Source organism: Castanea sativa, chromosome 1 (genome assembly GCF_040712315.1).
Source record: "Castanea sativa cultivar Marrone di Chiusa Pesio chromosome 1, ASM4071231v1".
Classification (NCBI taxonomy): domain Eukaryota; kingdom Viridiplantae; phylum Streptophyta; class Magnoliopsida; order Fagales; family Fagaceae; genus Castanea; species Castanea sativa.
The window spans coordinates 62669415-62687470 of NC_134013.1; the positions used below are offsets into that span (position 1 = coordinate 62669415).

General features: G+C 34.4%; 2 protein-coding genes across 5 annotated transcripts; one reads left to right on the plus strand and one right to left on the minus strand.

Annotated features, from left to right (window-relative positions):
- Positions 1-3046: 3046 nt before the first annotated feature.
- On the minus strand, positions 3047-17986 carry LOC142620152 (ABC transporter I family member 11, chloroplastic). Of its 4 annotated transcripts, none has more exons than XM_075793577.1 (11): positions 17859-17986; positions 17685-17745; positions 16364-16443; positions 15934-15985; positions 15653-15786; positions 15217-15331; positions 14999-15085; positions 14776-14824; positions 14174-14258; positions 13069-13192; positions 3047-4183 (listed from the first exon to the last, which is right to left on the minus strand). In XM_075793577.1, exons 1-10 carry the CDS (start codon positions 17948-17950, stop codon positions 13114-13116), a joined length of 834 nt encoding a protein of 277 aa, XP_075649692.1. In that variant the 5' UTR covers positions 17951-17986; the 3' UTR covers positions 3047-4183; positions 13069-13113. The 4 variants fall into 4 exon arrangements, with proteins under 4 accessions (XP_075649692.1, XP_075649687.1, XP_075649698.1 ...); XM_075793572.1 differs by lacking the exon at positions 3047-4183 and adding an exon at positions 10774-10919; XM_075793583.1 differs by lacking the exon at positions 3047-4183 and adding an exon at positions 10774-10924.
- LOC142620176 (protein LAZY 1) lies at positions 7794-12580 on the plus strand. The gene is made up of 4 exons (XM_075793586.1): positions 7794-7860; positions 8427-9205; positions 9847-10123; positions 12316-12580. Exons 2-4 carry the CDS (start codon positions 8483-8485, stop codon positions 12333-12335), a joined length of 1020 nt encoding a protein of 339 aa, XP_075649701.1. The 5' UTR covers positions 7794-7860; positions 8427-8482; the 3' UTR covers positions 12336-12580.
- Positions 17987-18056: the final 70 nt, after the last annotated feature.

Genomic DNA, 18056 nt, shown 5'->3' on the forward strand with positions numbered 1-18056 from the left:
CTTGACTCCACCGTATTGGCATTAAATGTAAATAAAAATCAAAGAATTTAATCCCAATTCATATATCACTTGATACATGTTTACATTGTTGATAATTTAGTAATAAATACAATTATCGATCAGAAATATTGGGGAAAAAGTGTGATATTTAGGTGCCTAAAAACATGTCAGCAAATAAAGGAAGTCATTTGGTTAATGTAATAGTATTAAAAAAAATAAGTTGGTTTGTTTTTATTTGAAAATTGAGAAGCTTCGTTTGTTTCAACATTAATGTTTTCTAAAAAAAATGAGTCATTTTTCAACATATATATTTTTGGAAAATTATCTCATTTTTCTATTTTTGGTTTTTTTTTTTGTGTGGAAAACTATCTCTTTTACCTATGTTTAGTTAAGTTTCTCAAAAAAAAAAAAAAACCTATGTTTAGTTAAAAATGAGATAGAGTTGTTTTCAATAATTTTCATATTGTCGCTTAATTTCCTTTATTTAGAATGACATAGAAGATAAATTTGTTTCTCAAAAAATTTTAGCAAAAAACAATCTATAAAAAATAAGTTATATTTTTAATTGGATTTATGGTTAATCAAAAATGGTTTTCTTTTAACATTTTTTTTTTTCTAATGTTACCAACAAAAGAAAACGTAAAAAAATGTCTTCACAAAATGTTTTTCATGGAAACAAATGGAGCGGTTGTTTGACTATATAAGACGTTCTTATATTATGGGTTAATAATAGACTTTGAATTATTTATTACAGCATTTGTTTAGTTTGGATGATGCCACCTAACCTATAATCATGTTGCAGATAATTTATCTATCTCGGTCCTTCATTTATTATAGATTTCATATAATATATGTCTTTCTATAGCTAATTTTAGAAGACCATTAAAATTTAAAGATTAGATGATAAGAAATGACCATATTTGATGGTTAGGTATATGCCAAAATCAATAATGGAAGCCAAGAATTTAAAAATAAGATCACAAGAAAAGGCAGTCCTATTAAGATGGTTTGGTTTCATTAATATTAAAATTTAGAATGGGGACTCAGGTGTAAGATATTGGAAAATAAATGGATCGAGTCATTGGGAAGAAAATTTACGAATAACTACTTTGATGCAAGTTATTCAGAGGAAAAATTGTTCACTATTTCTGATGCAAGTTGGTGAAAAATTGATCACTGCGACTAGAGATGAAAGTCGGCAAATGCCATGTGATTCTAGCATATATATTGCCTACCAATCTAATATTATAAGTCAGCAAATGCCATGGAATGCAAGTTTCAACAATCTAATATTATAAGTTAATTATTGCATTATTGAGCATTTATTTAGCTTTTAGTAATAAGTGTGTAATAAGACACTTTTATTGACCTATCGTGTTTCCTAACAGCCATTGGTAAAAAACAGCAAGTCTATAGGCATCAAAATCTTCAGACATCTCTTTTGCCCTTTATGTTGCGTGCGGTGGATCCAAGTGAGGCCGAGTGTCCAATGCAAGTGAAACTAAAAGAGATATTTTAGGGCTACAATTAATTTCACACCAAATTTTACAATTATTTTACGTGGTAAATTATGATTGAATACTTGTAATTTTTATAAGAATTCATGGCTTCTTTTTTCACCACTCACAGTATAATTGTGAAAATTTGTGTGAAATTAGTTGTGATTCTAGAATTTTTCGATACTAAAATCTAAAACAATAGTGAACTCATTCACTCAATTAATGAATTAAGTTGTAATTGGTTTATAATAAGTTGACATTTAGTGGTGAACTCATGTAAAAATGATGGAAAAATTTTTACCTCCAAATCAACGTGGGTGAATTTTCCTTCAACCTACTACTTGATAACTCTCGTAACCATCCACTTATCTTATAAATCACCATGTGTTGTGTTGAAAGCCTTGAAAGAGATTCTTCTAAATTGATTTGGAGAAAACTTTGTTCAAAATTATGGTGTTTCAATCAAATTAACAACTCAATAGGGTGTAAAATTTGAAGATGTCTGCAAGTAGGAAAATTCTTAGCTATTCTTGGAGTATGGAAAAATTGTACTTCCTTCGCTCACATTTATAGTAGACCCCATCATAAATTTAATGAATAGACTGTACTATGGATATAATACTCTAAAAAAAAGTTAAAACTGAAAACATGCACGCATCGCAATAAATGGAAAAACGAAAAACTGAGAAATTGGGATTTGGAAACTCAGATCACAGAGCTGTACCGAGGCCCGAGTAACAAATTGAACCGCCGAAATGGGCAATTGGGCATTGACAATGACGTGTAACATACTAAGATCATGCTAGAAAAACCAAATTAGGTAGAGACAAAGTTAATGGTGGCCCAAAATGAAGTTCGCCATTTATATCAATTGGCCCAATGAGTGGAGATTTCAGAGTTTTACAAGATTAAAACTGGACCCAATTCTGGACCTCTAGAAGGCCTTCTTTTTTTGGGTAGCCTTGGAAACATTCCCACGGAGCCTATCGGATGAGCCGATATTAGTAGGGAACTTAGGTAATTAGATTTGAGATAAACATTCAGTTAGCTTAATAGTAAAAAATTTTGTTGCCATATAAGAGATTTGAAAATCGAATCTTGCTTACATAAAAAGCGATTGATGTCTTACCTTGATGATAGGAGCAATCATTATTGAGTGAACATCGTAAGCTTAAATCCTATCATATTTATCAAAAGATATTTGAGGTTAACCACTCCCATTAATTCAGATCCAATCAAAGAGGAAAACAAAATAGAAAGGATAATATTTACAATTTTGCGATTTTTTTTTCATAATTTATTGAAGTGATAAGTTCATTAAGTTGTATTTAATGGATGAATCAACTTGTCAATTCAACAAGTTACAATAATTTTTCAATCAACAAGTTACAATAATAATAATAAAATATACGTCATTCCTAGCATTGCATAAAAAGAAAAGAACAAGAAAGTCCAGGCCGACTCAACAACCATAAAATAGAAGGCAAGAATATTCTAGCTAAGTCAATTGGTTTTTCAAAAACCACTATGCGTTTAGCCAATGGTGCCATAGCAATATTGTATCAAACGAATTATTTGACAAACTACAATATCTTTTATTTTTTTATTTTTTAACTTGAACCCATGACAAACCACAAGATTATCATGGACCAAATTCAACAATCTTTCAAAATAAAGTGAGAAATTTAAGAACCAAGCCCACTATTGGTGATACCATTATAAAGATTTTCACTTTAGATAAATCAAATGCATAAGTCGAGTGTGAGATTTCATAATGACGGTGTTCCAAACACTTTAGACAAATTCTCAAAATCAAATTACAGGGAAAAGTAAATATACAGTTTCATCACTACAGGGTTCTTGATCCTTCTGGAAATTAATTGATTGAACAAGCTCTCAACTCGCTTAAATCTCAATCTTCACGTGGAATCCCATGGTCGCTATCTGTCATTGGAAATGGATCGTACTGACCCCCCATAGGCCCCAACAGACCCACAAAATGAGCCATACTCGTGCAGAGTTAAGTGTTTGTTTTGGTTTGGGTTTTAGAATGGTATGCATGACTGGCCTGACTGCAGGGCTAAAAGTGGCAAATCTTTCGTTTTATAGCTCCTCGTTGGTTAGCTGAAAATGAGGATGCTTCAACATTTACTCTTGAGCCTATTGGTAGGACACTGATAGATTTGGGCAAGCTTGTCTCACCTATATTTATAAGGGTGAGGACAGCTTGTTTCTATTTTTTTTAATGGAAAAAAGATGCTGTACGGCTCTAGGATTATTGCTACTTTTATACCAAGGTTCCGCAAGTTCTTATCTTATGTTTATTATCATTTTCAACAAAGCTCTACATATGGAAACTATTATGATGTTGTTATCCAAACAGTTTCCATATGTAGACCTTTGAAAATGATAAATTGTTATATAGCAATACTAAAGGCGGTAAATTGAAATTTTTACAAAATAAATCCAATTAATTAGAGAAAAATAAAGCAAAAAACAACCTGCTTAAACCTTGAAGTACAATGGATGGCATCAAAAAGAATTTAGTGCGTGAATCATATACTTCATACAGACTGAATGATACTGCACTTGAATAATTTTCAACACACCTGGACTTCGAACCTAAATTCTTAATAGTCTTTAAAGCTCCTCAAGTAGAGCAATTGTGTGCATCACCTGTCTTCCTGTATTAAGAACAGTAGTACATTTGTACCCGGAACAGAATCCAAAGAAAAATTTTCATAGGAGTTTCATAGTTAGATTAGAAGATGAAACGGAACCCAAAGAAAAATTTCCATAGGGGTTCCATAGTTAGATTAGAAGATAGAATACAGGCTTACAAAGTGGATGAATTTATACACAACTACACATTTTGCCCAAGCCTCCATGCTTTCTCTGCAGTGCTACAATAATGGTCTTTCATAGTAATAAAAGAGAAGGCCACTACATTTTCACAATTTCACAACAAATCTATTGTTGGTCTTCATTTAGGATTTGTTATGAAAATGTTATGTCCCTAGCAATTCTCGTAACAAAATTGTAGATAAGGGTCTCTAGGATTAAAGATGGCCATTAATAAAGATGGCTGTGGCTTTTGCCTCCAGGCCTACCACTGCTTTGTCCTCCTCAACTCACTCTTCATCAAAAGATGTTTGTGAGGTACCACAAACATCTTTTGATGTTAATAGTGGGACTGTTGGGGTGTGGTGCACAATTTGGAGGCTTTGGAGGAATTGTTGGGGTGTGGGCAGTCTTCTCTACCCTTGAAATATTTGAGCCTTTCATTAGGTGCTAAGTTTAATGACTTATCAATTTGGAATCCTATCTTAGAGAAGATGGAGCGGAGATTAGCAAGTTGGAAGAGACTATATTTATCTAAAGAGGGTAAGGTTACTCTCATCAAAAGCACACTCTCGTCTTTACCTACATACTTCCTTTCCCTTCTTCCTTTATCGGGAAAGGTGGCAAAGCGTAAGGAGAAAGTACAAAGAGACTTTCTGTGGAGTGGAATTGGTGGCGAATCTAAATTACATTTGGTTAAATAGGCCAAGGTCTGTAAGCCTTTGCAAGTTGGGGAGTTAGGTATAAGATGTTTGGGGAGCTTTAATTCTGCCTTGCTAGGAAAATGGTTGTGGAGGTATGGCATGGAGACCAATGCTTTATGGAGGAGGGCTATATAGGCAAAATATGGGAATATTTGGGGTGGTTGGCGTACGAAAAAGGTGACGAGTCCTTATGGGGTCAGCCTATGGAGATTCATTAGAAGTGGCTGGTTGAACTTTTCTAAACTTCGCGTGTATGATGTGGGCGATGGTATTAGAGTGAAGTTTTGGAAGCATGTGTGGCGTGAGGATTGTACTTTCCAAGAGGCTTTTCCGGAGCTTTATTGTTTTAGCAGGTCAAAGGATTCCTCGGTGGCTGAAATTATGGGTTGGTCTGCTAGGAGGTTTCACTAGAATGTGCAAATTCATCGTCCACCACAAGATTGGAAACAAGAAGCCTTTGATCGGTTTATGGGGTTGGTCTATTCTTCAACTATGTGGGAGTTAGGTCTGGATAAGATTTGTTGGAAGCCAGCAAGGAGCAAAGGTTTTGAGGTTAGAGGTTATTATCGTTCCTTCTACCCTCCTACTCTTGTATCCTTACCTTGGAGAATGATCTGGCAATCAAAGGTTCCTCCACGGATAGCTTTCTTTGCTTGGTCTGTTTCCTTAAGTAAGATCGTAACAACAGACAACCTTCGTAAAAGACATGTGTTGGTGCTTGATTGGTGCTATATGTGTAAGAGATGCGGGGAGTTTGAGGATCATCTCCTGCTTCATTGCCCCATAGTGAGTTGTGGTCTTTGGTTTTCTGCTTGTTTGGTATTCACTGAGTTATGCAGTTGTTTGAGTCTTGGCAAGGAAAGTTTGTGCGACATCATAACATAGATGTTTGGAGATTAGTGCCTCATTGATTGATCTGATGCATTTTGACATGAAAGGAATGTTTGAAGCTTTAAGGGTTGTGAACGTTCTTTGCTAGAGATGAAGTCTTTTTTCTGCACACTATAATTAGAGTGTGGTCTTTGCTCATTTTTCTTGTCCTTCTTTTCCAGTTTTTCTTAGTTATTGTATTTTTTGCTCCTGATTTGTGACCCATAGTACATCTCCAATGTACTAGGTTTAACACTTTTTTTTATTATTAATAATATTTTTGCATTACTTATCAAAAAAAAAAAAGATGTTTGTGGGGTATGCTGAGATTTCATGGCAGGCAGTCCTGTCTGGGTGAATCTTCTGCAGTCAAATATTGTATGACAATCAAGGCAGTTGAGAAGACAAGCTTATATAGCTATTAAATGTCACAATCATGGATGAATCAAGAGTATATTTTCAAACATAAATAACTGAGGATATCAAGGCTATGTGGCTATTGCTGACATCATTACATGGACAAAAGCAAAATTTTAATTCATGAAAGGTGCAACAAGAGCTGTGTCAAAGTGATGATTGGGGAAAAGCCTTGGCTGTCCTGGGTCCCAAATGTAACGTATGTGTAATGAAAAAATTCTGAAACCATGACTCACACAGATCTTATACGCACAATCAACAAATTAAATTCAAATTCCATTCAAGTTTTCCGAAGTCGAGGGACTCGATAGAATCTCAGCCATTGATTATGACTTTACATATGATGACCAGCTTTGTAATGGTGTTAAAAAATTATAATTAGCCACTATATATCAGCAATAAACCTTCAAATATATCCACCATATAGAGATAGCATTAAACAGGGGGAAAAACAGTTAAAAAGGTTTTAAAAAATACTCTACTAGTACCTGATTTTAGTAATGCAAAGTAGCAACAGGATCCTGTTAAAGCTCTGGTCCTAAGGCAAATATGAGATGTCTACTACAACAGCTAAGGCTACTTAGCAATGGCCAATTTACCCAACTAAGGCAGTCACAATAGAACGAGTGCACACCATAATCTTTTCTGTAAGGACTATCTTTCCCAAAGCATGTCATACCAAAAACTTTTGATAACTCATCCAGTGAATTCAAGGTCCATAATGAGTAAAATGTTTCCTAATCATCTTTTCAGCAAACAACATTCGGAAATCTATACATACAGGAAAAACTGCTCATCAGTCACATTAGGCTTACTAACCAAAATGCTTGTTAGATATATAAGTTAGATGTGTGTACAAATTCAAATGTCTATAAATTCATCTCCACTAATATGACCATTGGTCATTGAATGTGCTTATTTGCATGTTAAAGCACACATTTATCAGATGTGACCAACATGAAAGATTCACTTGTATTGCTAATTTAATATATAAGTCATTGATTATCTTATTAATATGCCAATGCAACTACTCCCAAGTATGAACGTGTATGCACAATATACATAGCACACCAACTTGTGGGTCTCCAAAAACCACTCTCCAGTTTGTCACATGATTTGATCTTGAAATGAACAGCCAACCACAATCTTGTATCTTTCTAAATGTTTCTCTCTACCCACATCTATCTCAGGGCCTTCTAGCAGAATTCCAACTTCTTAACAGTCTTAATGAACTGATCCTCGTTCTTTTGCTCTTTAGCAATTCTAAGTCCTTCCTTTAAAGTCCGATCTTCCTTGGAATCCAAGTATACCTATATTTCTGTCTACTAGAACAGCCTGGAGATCTAAGATCAAACCCTCAAAATAAATATCAAAAATGAAGGTAAGTCCATACTCTACCAAATTTGGAATTACACTAATGTTTTCAATCCTTTAACTCAATCTTTGCCTTCCACTGCTGCAGTTACTGGACTGGCTGCACCATAAATTTCGTCATAATAGCATCGAGCCTTTCAAGGATTTTACAATTGGTATTCAAACTGTCCTCATCAACTTTTTTCTCCCCTTAAAAAAAAATCAATACACAACCATGATAATTGCTTCTGCTGCTCAATGTCTTACAACAATGTGATTATACATTAGAATCAACAGAATTCTTCACAATCTATAAAGATAATCACAGAAACTACCTAAAACAAGAAAAAGTTAAAAAATCTGGTGGCCTATGAAATAGGTGGTCTCAAACAATCAGAACACATAAACATTTTCAGTTATAAAAGCACTGCAGCAATGAAGTTGGGTGGTACCACCACCCTTTTGTGGACACAGGGCCACCTGATTAAGGTTCTCAGCGGTAAGTGATGGGGCCACCTTGTTCTACAGTCCACATTATTCAGAGAAGAAAGCACTCAACCCTCAACACTAACAGGCATACATGTCCAGAATGGAGCAGCCATGAAATTGGTCCACATTCCCCTTTCCAAAGCACAAAAGAAAAAACAAACAGGAATACTGATATGTCTTTCTCATAGACAAGTCTTTCTTCCCTAATTATTTTCATGGATATTCTAACTCTTTTTTGGAACTATAATTTCAGGAAACCCTTGTATTTGCCTTACTGCACAGCCATCAATTGATGACCAAGACTTCTACATGAAGCCAAGCTTTGGCTCCACATACAAATCCAGATCCTTAAAGCAACCCAAACAGGAATCTGGAAAATCTTTTTCTGACTCTGACGCCAAGAAAGAGGAAGAAAACTTAGAAGAAGAAACATCTACTGTCATCTCTGAGCTCTTTCATGGCTTTCTCACCATTGGAACCCTTGGTCTGGAACCAATCATGAGTGAGCCAGCTACACCAACATTTGCCATGCCTCTGGATAGCTTGAATGAGAGCAAGACAGAGGTAACAGAGAATGACTTGAAGCTCATCAACTATGAGCTGGAGAAGTTCCTTGAGGCTGAAACTAAAGAATGGTGCGATGAATCATCAGGACGGAACAGTATTGCTAGCACCATTACACTCAATGGCAAGCCAATGGATGTGGCTGAAAATGAAGATTATGGGAAAATTTTGGTATGTCCACTGCAAGGATATCTATTTGGCTCTTCAATTGAACTGCCAGAAACAAGAAAAGAAGTAAAGAAAGAGAAGGCATCACTTGCAGAGCTGTTTCATAGGACAAAAATAACAAATGAAGAAAACGCAGAGAAAAGTGAGAAAGGGGAGATGCAAGACAAGAAAACGCATAAATCTGCTATGCATCTCATGAAGAAGATGCTAAAGAAGCTCCATGCTTCCTCAAGGAGCTCCATCCCTTCTGCTGGTGGTGATGCATCTGACTCAGTTTCAACCAAGAAGATACTCCACAAGGTTGGTCTCTTGCTCATAAATCTTCTGAGAACCACTATTGAACATTAGATCCCTCGGGTGAACACGTAATCCTTAGATCAATATCACTCATTGTAATCATCTATTGTCTTATAAGTTGAATATGAGTTCCTAAGCACACTACTAGTGCCAGCTATTTAGGATAATCAGAAGTCAAATAAAAGATTCAGATGATGTAGATTCTCCACCATCCAAGATCCTGTGTCAACCTTTTTCCCCAAGGATTTTTGCTAGCTAGCAAGAGATCCAATGGTGATTGGTGCTTTTAGTTAACCCAAAACCCAAAAAATGGAAAGAAAGAATGCTACTTCTAATGCATGCAATTGATGTCAAACTAACGATTCTTCAGTCAAGGTCAACAGAAATAAATTCAGAGCATAGTTAGCAATGCCAAAGCATGTTGTCTACCAATCCTAGCATATAGCATCCAAATGGAAAACCTTTAAGCTCTCAAACCAGTCAGTAACTTTTCTGGATATGTCTTCATCAGATAATAATGTTTATGAATAATTTGACATTGAACACAAATTATCACATAGGAGTTAGTGCCTCCACTGTGTTCTAAATGGATATTATAACAATTGTTCATTAAAGATGTTAGCTTCTTTATGTGTGGCATGCAGGTCATACGTGTGTTCCACAGAAAAATCCATCCTGAAAGCTCTATAGCTGAAAGAGAATATGCTAATTCCCATAAATATAAGGTCAAAAAAGCTCCCAGTGGTAGCTATAATAATGGAGATCAGATGCACTGGGGTGAAGAAAATGATGCCTTTACTCTAGAGCCCATGTCAAAGATGGGGAGCCACCGTTACAAGACCAACTTGAACCCACCCCAAGATGGGCTGCATGACAGCAATCTAAGTGCAAAAGAGCATTGGATCATGACAGACGCAGACTGTAAGTATCAGTTTTTTTTTTTTTTTTGGTTTGGTAAATTGCACATGCATCAAGTTGGTTTTGAGTCCACAATCTCATGCTCCGCCTACAAGTATAAATTTATATGCTATACCACTACAAAAAATATCTAGTATAAATCCCACCATATCATAAAATTCAGGAATTATAACTTCAAAATGTGATTACCTTCTTTGTTTGTTTGTTTGGTTTTTTTTTTTTGGAGAAAAAAATGTGTCACTCTCTGTATCAGATTCTGAGAATGTGCTTACATTATACACACACACACACACACACACACACATATACATATGTATGTATGTATATCTCAAAGAAGTCAAATTAAATGGAAAATTCTTAAAAAGGTAAATAAAGTGATGGGGATGTCAATATCATTGTAGACAGGAAATTTGCAAGGTGTAAAATTAATTATGGTGATCTTGCCACGAACATTTTGAAAATGCACAAAGTCTTATTTTTGGGGATAAGTAAGTGAAAATGCACAAAGAAAATGATCAATTAAGAGTTATATTATCGTAAACAAAAGGCATACAGTTCCATTCTAATAACATTAATTTGTTGACATCCATTATTTGTTGAAACTAATGATGTGTCCAGATATCTTGTTATGCTAATAATTGTCGAATTAACTGTAATGTATAAACTATTGGGCATTTTTATATAAGAACTGTTGGGCATTATATTTGTCATGTAATATAAATCCCACATTAACAAATAAATATAACCTCAACATGTATTACTTTCATCATCAGTTTCTGAGTGAGGAGACACTTCAATCCTGTGCTTATGTATATAACAAAACAATGAATTTGAATTTCACAAAGTTATAAATAAAGTGATGGATATGTCAATATCAATGTAGACAAGAAATTTGCAAGGTATTAATTAATTACTGTCATCTTACCATGAATCTCTCAATTTTTTTTTTCAGAGGGGGGGTGGGGGGGAGAGATAAGCAAGTGAAAATGAACAATTAAGAGTTATAATATCATAAACAAAAGGCATACAGTTCTACTATAATAACATTAATATATTGATTTTGACATCCATTCTCCATTGAAATTACTTCCTCCATCCGAAATTGTTAGTCCTATTTAGAAAATCCAACTTTTTAAGGGAATATCATTTAATATCTTGTTTCCTAAATAAAAGGGTAAAAGTTTACAAAACTGCCCTTAATATAAATTTATCAAAAAATTGGAATATGAATACTGCTATTATTAAAAAGATTTACTCTGTCCCAAGATTGGCGCCAAGCAGTTTTGGAGTACTTTCACAAGTCAAATACAAATTTGAACTTATCCTTTTAAGCAAATATAAAAAACCTACTACTACTAAAATACAATCTCTATTGGCACCAAGAATTTTTAGAGTACTTACAGTTTCAAATACAAATTCTGACTTATCCGTTTATTCAAATCTAAAAAATCTATTACTACAACAATACAAACTAAACTGTCTTAAAGTGTTTATAGTGTTTTTTTTTTTGGTTTCATTTGGGAGAATGGTTTGTACAATGCCAATTTTAAATTGGATAACAATGTATAGAAAAAAAATAATATTGTATAACAAGGTATGATAATGTCCTGTGCAATGTGAACTTGTTTCATAATGAAACTAAAAAAGCACCCCATTTTTATTGATTGTTTTGAGCTTCTGTTGATTTTTTTTAAATGCTCCCAGAGATAAAGCAGGGGCATAATAGGAAAATTAGTAAGTTAGCGGCTTTAAATTCAGAAATAGTACAACATTTAGGGGCATCCCAAAACGTAATATAGGACCAACAATTTGGGACAGAGGGAGTAATTATTTGGGGGGGAGGGGGAGTAAGCGAAAATGCACAAAAAAATTAACAATTAGGGTTATAATGTTATAAACAAAAGGCATACAGTTCCAATTAAATAACATTAATATATTGATTGGACATCCATTATTTGTTGAAATTAATAATGTTTCTTGATATCTTATTATGCTAATGATTGTTTTTTTTTTTTTTGATAAGTAATATATGCTAATGATTGTTTATTAAAAGTAATGTATAAACTATTGGCATTATATTTGTCATGAGTGCAACTTCATTCGAGAGCATAATTGTGGCAGAAAGATTTAGGGTACTATGATGATTATGTTTACTGATTAATACATCTAACCCATTCCCTCCGTTGGTATTGTAGACTTGGTGTTGGAGCTTTAGTGACTGAATCTGAACGAAGACGATGATATGTCATCATCCTCTACAAGTAAAAAGTGTACATTTCGTGTTTGATAGTACATCTTACTATGTGTTGAGTGATTATGTGATGATGGACTTAAGAGAAAATGAAGGGTCAAGAAGGTGTCTGTCTTATCTTCCTCAGTGTGATAATAAAGCTGTAACTAAGTTTCATGCAAGCTTCCTAATAATGCTATTTTGAGTATCTAGAAGTAATACTTTTATCATTAAGAATATCCCAGGATTTATGTAACAAGGTCCTTCCTATATCAGTGCCTATTTTCTTGCATGGAACACCTCATACTTTTATTGGACATGATGTTTGCACAATTAGCCATCTGCATGTGTTCTCCTAGTGTGGAGTCAAATTAGAATTAAAATTTGTTAATGTGAGTGGACTAAAAAAGGTTATAACACATTTCAGCTTTTGGAGGATAAAGTCTAGGCACCCAATATCCATGTCAATACACATAGATGCTAATCTGACTCGGTGCAACATAGTTCAATCATTCAAATTGCAAACCAAGAGCCTCCATTCTTAAGTTCAAAATTGATCAATGCGGAAGTGCTGGCTTTAATTTTCTGACACAAGTTTCTTTTTCTACTCAAATTTTTTTTGAGTGAATTTTTTTTAAAAAATCCTCAACAATTCATTTCAAGCACTAACATGCCAGGAATATATTCACATGAAGCACTAGGAGCATCAGGGTCAAACCTCACAACATCACAAGTTGATGAAGGCAAAAGCATATTTCCAAACTTAAAGTGGTAGTGGCTCTTCCTTAAGAATTCCACCCATTTTCATACTCCAGGATTGATCAACTAGAGTTGCTAACTCTCTGAAGGGCACACAAGAAGCAAAAATGCATATAATTAGGAGGAAAACAAGAGGAAAAAAAAAAAAAGCTTGACATAATTGCCTTTTACCAGTTAGTTAAGGTATGTTTTAGAATGCTCTGAAACTCATTAATTAATTAATTAAATTAATAATAGATTAACAAGATACAATAAACTTTAGCCAAATACAATTTTATAATTGGTAGGGGATCTCCCCTCCAACCAGCCCCCCCTCCCTCCCCCAAACCCCAACCAAAAAAAGAAAAGGATCTGGCTCTTTCCTATTAGCCATTATAAGATTGCTTTTATTGTTTAGTTACATAAGCACCTAATTTGAAACCATAATGTCCCCCTCCACCCATTCTTGTGAGATAACGAAGTGTATTTGAGCTAGAGCTCATTTTAAGATTAATATTTTAGGCCAAACTGCAATTTTGGTCCCTGTACATTTGTCACATATTCAGTTTCATCCATGTATACTTAATTGTGTCAAGTTCATCCTTCAACATTCAAAATCAAGGTTTTCAACTATTAATCATATCACTAAAGTCCGTCAACTTTCAACATCAAGTCAATTTTATCCTTAAAAGGCAATAAACAAGTGAAAACACATGGTTCCAAAATCTGATTATGGCTACAACTTTCTCACTATCCTATTCTTTACAATTTCTCAAAAGTACACACCAAAAACAAAAATAAGGATATATGCATGTTTATTTCTAGAATTTAAAAGGTTTCATAGTAAACAGCTGATCTTGTAAAACATGCATCCAAGGCTGTAGGTTATAGGTAAAAAGCATGATTGAACACATTTAACTTATAAATCTTTCTGTGGGATGACTACAATTCACAATGCATTTGTTTTTCATAAGTCCAATTTAGGCAACACGCTGTTTTGAGTAGAAACAGTAGTAACACAAATGAAAACAGAAGAACAATAGTAAAGGGTAAAAAATATAGAGGAAGGAAAGGGAAAGACAGACTTGAGGTCATGGCTGACAGCTAGTATAGTTAACTCTTTCTTTAGATGCTTCAAAAGCTTCACAACATCCGCCCGTGCCTTCCAATCTAATCAATGAACAGCATTAACACAATTTGAAAATAACATTGCAGCAGTATTGTAGAAAACAAAGTACGATAAAGATCAGAAGGAAGCAAGAGGATCAATATAATAAACTTGTAAAAGATTCCCAGCAAAAGTTTTATATGGAAACTGTTGGCAAGTCAAAATAACAAATCCTAAAATTTTGAAGCCACCAGTTCAACTGTAACTGAAACTTACCTATCATTAAGCCAAGTTGTTTCAGAATTTTATTTAAATAAAAATGGATTAAAAATAGTTGCCAACCATATGAATTTGATTAATTCAATACAAAAAGCAGGTCTTCTTAACTATCAGCAGTAAAAAAATGTTCTGCAAGCATTTTAGTATGAGAGATTTCAGAGAATTGCTGGGATAAAGAATGCATGATTGTTGGATAATCTCTTATGAAATCCATATATATGTAAACCATGGTCCTATTTGCATAAAGTTGGAAGACAACCAACAACGTAGAATTAAAGGGGACCAAATGCATATTCATACCAAGACCAGCAAGGGGCTCATCCAGTATCAATAAATCTGGGATTTGTACCTGAAGAATAAAGTCAACAAAAAATAATGGGTCAATTCATACCACAACTACAAGCAATGATGTAAAAGGCTTATCTCATGAAACCAAGGCCAAATTTCCCAACAAGTGTTTTCCTTTATGTGTGTGTGCATGTTTCTGTTTGGCTGTGTTTATAGCAAGTATCTAGGGTCTTACGAGTTGAATTGCCAAGGCAAGCCGGCGTTTATAACCACCACTAAGAGTATGAGGATCTTTATCCAAGGATATCCCATTTAAACCAACCTGCAGTCATCAAAGAGTATAATTTGGAATATACAGGTTATTATAACCAAGGCCTAGAAACAATGAACATCAAATATATAAGGTCTCAATGAGTAGGAGAAAATTAGTTTATATGCAGAGCACACAAATACCCAATTAATTGCTCTTTGGAGTCTCAAAGCAAGATGCTCCTTGAATTGGAGGTCACCCCTTTGCCTTGGCCACCCAAATGTAACTTCCTCCAGCACGTTATCTGCCATGAAGTACCTAGCTTGCAAGATGACATGCTCTTAAGGTCTAAATAAAAAGAAATCCAATAAAAATGCCAATAGATAATAGGGAAGTACAAGTGCAATTTTGTAATCTATGAAACAAGAAGCTAAAACAAATGCACCAGCAACAACACATACAAAAACAAAGTACAAAGACCATGCAAAACCATATTAGACAAAAGGAAACAAGTTAGAAATGCAGTACGTTTTTGGATGGATTCCATTGATTTTATCAATTTTGATGAATTGGAGCTTCAAAATTCTTTTAATGAGCAAAGGAAAACAACTTTTCTTCTCTTCAAGTAGTAATAAATACCTTTCAGGAAACTGAAAGACAATGCCAACTCTCTCCGGGGTTAACGGTTCAGGAGATTGATTTGGATGGCCATCATTCCCATATCTTTGAATATGAATGGAACCTGAAGTCGGTTTACTCAGCCCTGCAAGAAGCTGCGAGATGGAAAGAAAATGAAATTGACACAATTTACTGAATAAAAAGGGGGGAGGATTATATAGATAGTTTGATCTTTGTTTTTTTTTTTTTGTTGGGAACTTAAAGCACACTAACACAAACACACTTTCACAAAAGAGTTATACCTGCAACAAAGTAGTTTTACCACTTCCACTCCGTCCAAATATTAAACCAAAACTGCAGCAATTGACTTGAATAAGTTATCCCAAGAATGCAAGGTACTACTTGTTAGAAATTCTAAGCTCCCATGACAGAGATGTTGAAGTCTGTGATTAGTACAGTACAATTGATAGAGAATATGACTAGGAGAGAGGTTACCCCACTTAGTATGGCTCTGACCTCACAAATTTATCAAATTCTATGGGATGGTCAGAAGAAAATATGGAAAACTATTAACAAAAAAAATATGGTGACAGATCTGATCGAAAGGATTATCTGTTTAGACTTTAGAATGATACCTTACCCAAGAAAGTCCTAGAGAAACAATTGAAAGGAAGATCACAAACATCGAAAAATGTGTTCTGGACAGTATTCAACAAAACAGAAACAAAGTACCTTTTTTCGGGAAGTGAAAAATTAACCGACTTTAGAAGGCTCATCTCAGTCCCTGGTGGTCGATAGCTAACATCCCTAACCTTAAAGAGAGAGGAAAAAAAAATTATTGAATCCATAACTACCCGCACTTTCACTTCAAAATTCAAATTCTAGCAAACATGAAACTGATATTTACTGGCAAAGCATGCAACTGAATACTTAAGACCATGAAAGCATTTTTTCACCCATAAAGGTAAAATCCTGTATCTGCAGAATGCAAGAAACAGATACACTGCTACTTCCTAAATCAATGCATCCAGAAAATTTTTTAGAGCACTTTGGTTCAAAATATTGGGGAAAGTAAGGACCCGAGAGTCCATTCTAAATTCTACTGACATGAAGAATCTAAACATGACACATTGACACTTACTACCGTTGTAATTTTGAAGGGCTCCATTTGAGGCAAATATATCCACCTTTTGGTGAGACCTCAAAAAATGCAAGTTTGTATCAATGCAAAATTTTCATTTTCAGACAGATGTATGTTAAATCCCCATAACCAAAACTTGGAAGAACAAGCATGGGGTGCCACATTAAGAAATCCCACATTAATAAGAATTTTAACAATAAAATCCAAATTTGTTTTCTCAAATGCACCCTTCTCTTCAGGAACTCTCCAAGGATTCCATTAACTACATCACCTAAAATCCCGGGCATGACAGTCGTTTTGTTTTTCATTATGCTAATGGGTACAACAAAATCCTTACAAACTGACGTGATATGACACTAATCACACTAGTTGCCATACTGTAAGCCTTTTTGTATTAGAATTAGTATTACTTTTTACCATTTTCCCGAAACGGAAAATGTGAGTATCTCTGTTTGTTTCGACATTAATGTTTTCTAAAGAAAATGAGTCATTTTCCAAAAAGTATTTGTTTGGAAAACTATCTCATTTTTCTATGTTTGGCCGTGACTTCAAAATGAAATAAAGTTGTTTTGCCTCTTAACTTCCTTTATTTAGCGTATCTTGAGATAGAGTTGTCGGAAAATTTTAGCAAAAACAATCTCTAAAAAAATAAGTCGTATTGTTAATAGGGTTTTTCAAAAAACTATTAAGTCAAATAACTATTTTGTTACCCTTATATTTGTCCGTACATGTGGACAAATTAACATATAACAGCAACAATTTTTCATGAGCCCAGGTGGACTAGTAAAAGTTCACCTTAAAAATCACGCAAATTACATACATTGCCACTGTCAATGATTTTTCAAACAAGAACTAAATTGCTAACCACACAATAAATTAATAATAGCAGTGAGAGAGAGAGAAGAAACTCACTTCAAAGCAGGAGTAATCACATTTAACACTGGAAGGCCGAGGTGTTCGGAAATTCAAACAACTGGAAAATTGTTGCAGAGAGAAATTCGTTGAAATCAAATTCACAGAGAAATTAAAATCATGCGGAAAATGAAAGAGATTTTAGTGCGAAGAAGGAATTGGAAAAGTGATTACCTGGATGATGATGATGATGATGATGAGGATTTTGGTGTGATTGGGAGTGGCGGTGACTCCAGAGCTCTCCAGCCACTGAGTTTTAGAGCCATCCTGTGCCTGAGCAGTAGAGATATTGAATGAGTTGGGCTTCCATATTTTGTTTAAATACTTTATTATCGTTGTCAATTATTTGGGCCTTTGGGGATTCAGCTTGCT

Bases quoted from the DNA above. Each gene is read 5' to 3' on its own strand.
- LOC142620176 (XM_075793586.1), top strand. From the start codon at position 8,483: ATGAAGCCAAGCTTTGGCTCCACATACAAATCCAGATCCTTAAAGCAA. The intron at 9,206-9,846 runs GTTGGTCTCTTG...TGTGGCATGCAG, and splicing joins CCAAGAAGATACTCCACAAG to GTCATACGTGTGTTCCACAG. The intron at 10,124-12,315 runs GTAAGTATCAGT...TTGGTATTGTAG, and splicing joins GATCATGACAGACGCAGACT to ACTTGGTGTTGGAGCTTTAG.
- LOC142620152 (XM_075793577.1), bottom strand. From the start codon at position 17,950: ATGGCTCTAAAACTCAGTGGCTGGAGAGCTCTGGAGTCACCGCCACTC. The intron at 15,986-16,363 runs GTACTTTGTTTC...CAATTGCTGCAG, and splicing joins TTTTCACTTCCCGAAAAAAG to TTTTGGTTTAATATTTGGAC. The intron at 15,787-15,933 runs GTATAACTCTTT...TCCATCTCGCAG, and splicing joins GTAAAACTACTTTGTTGCAG to CTTCTTGCAGGGCTGAGTAA.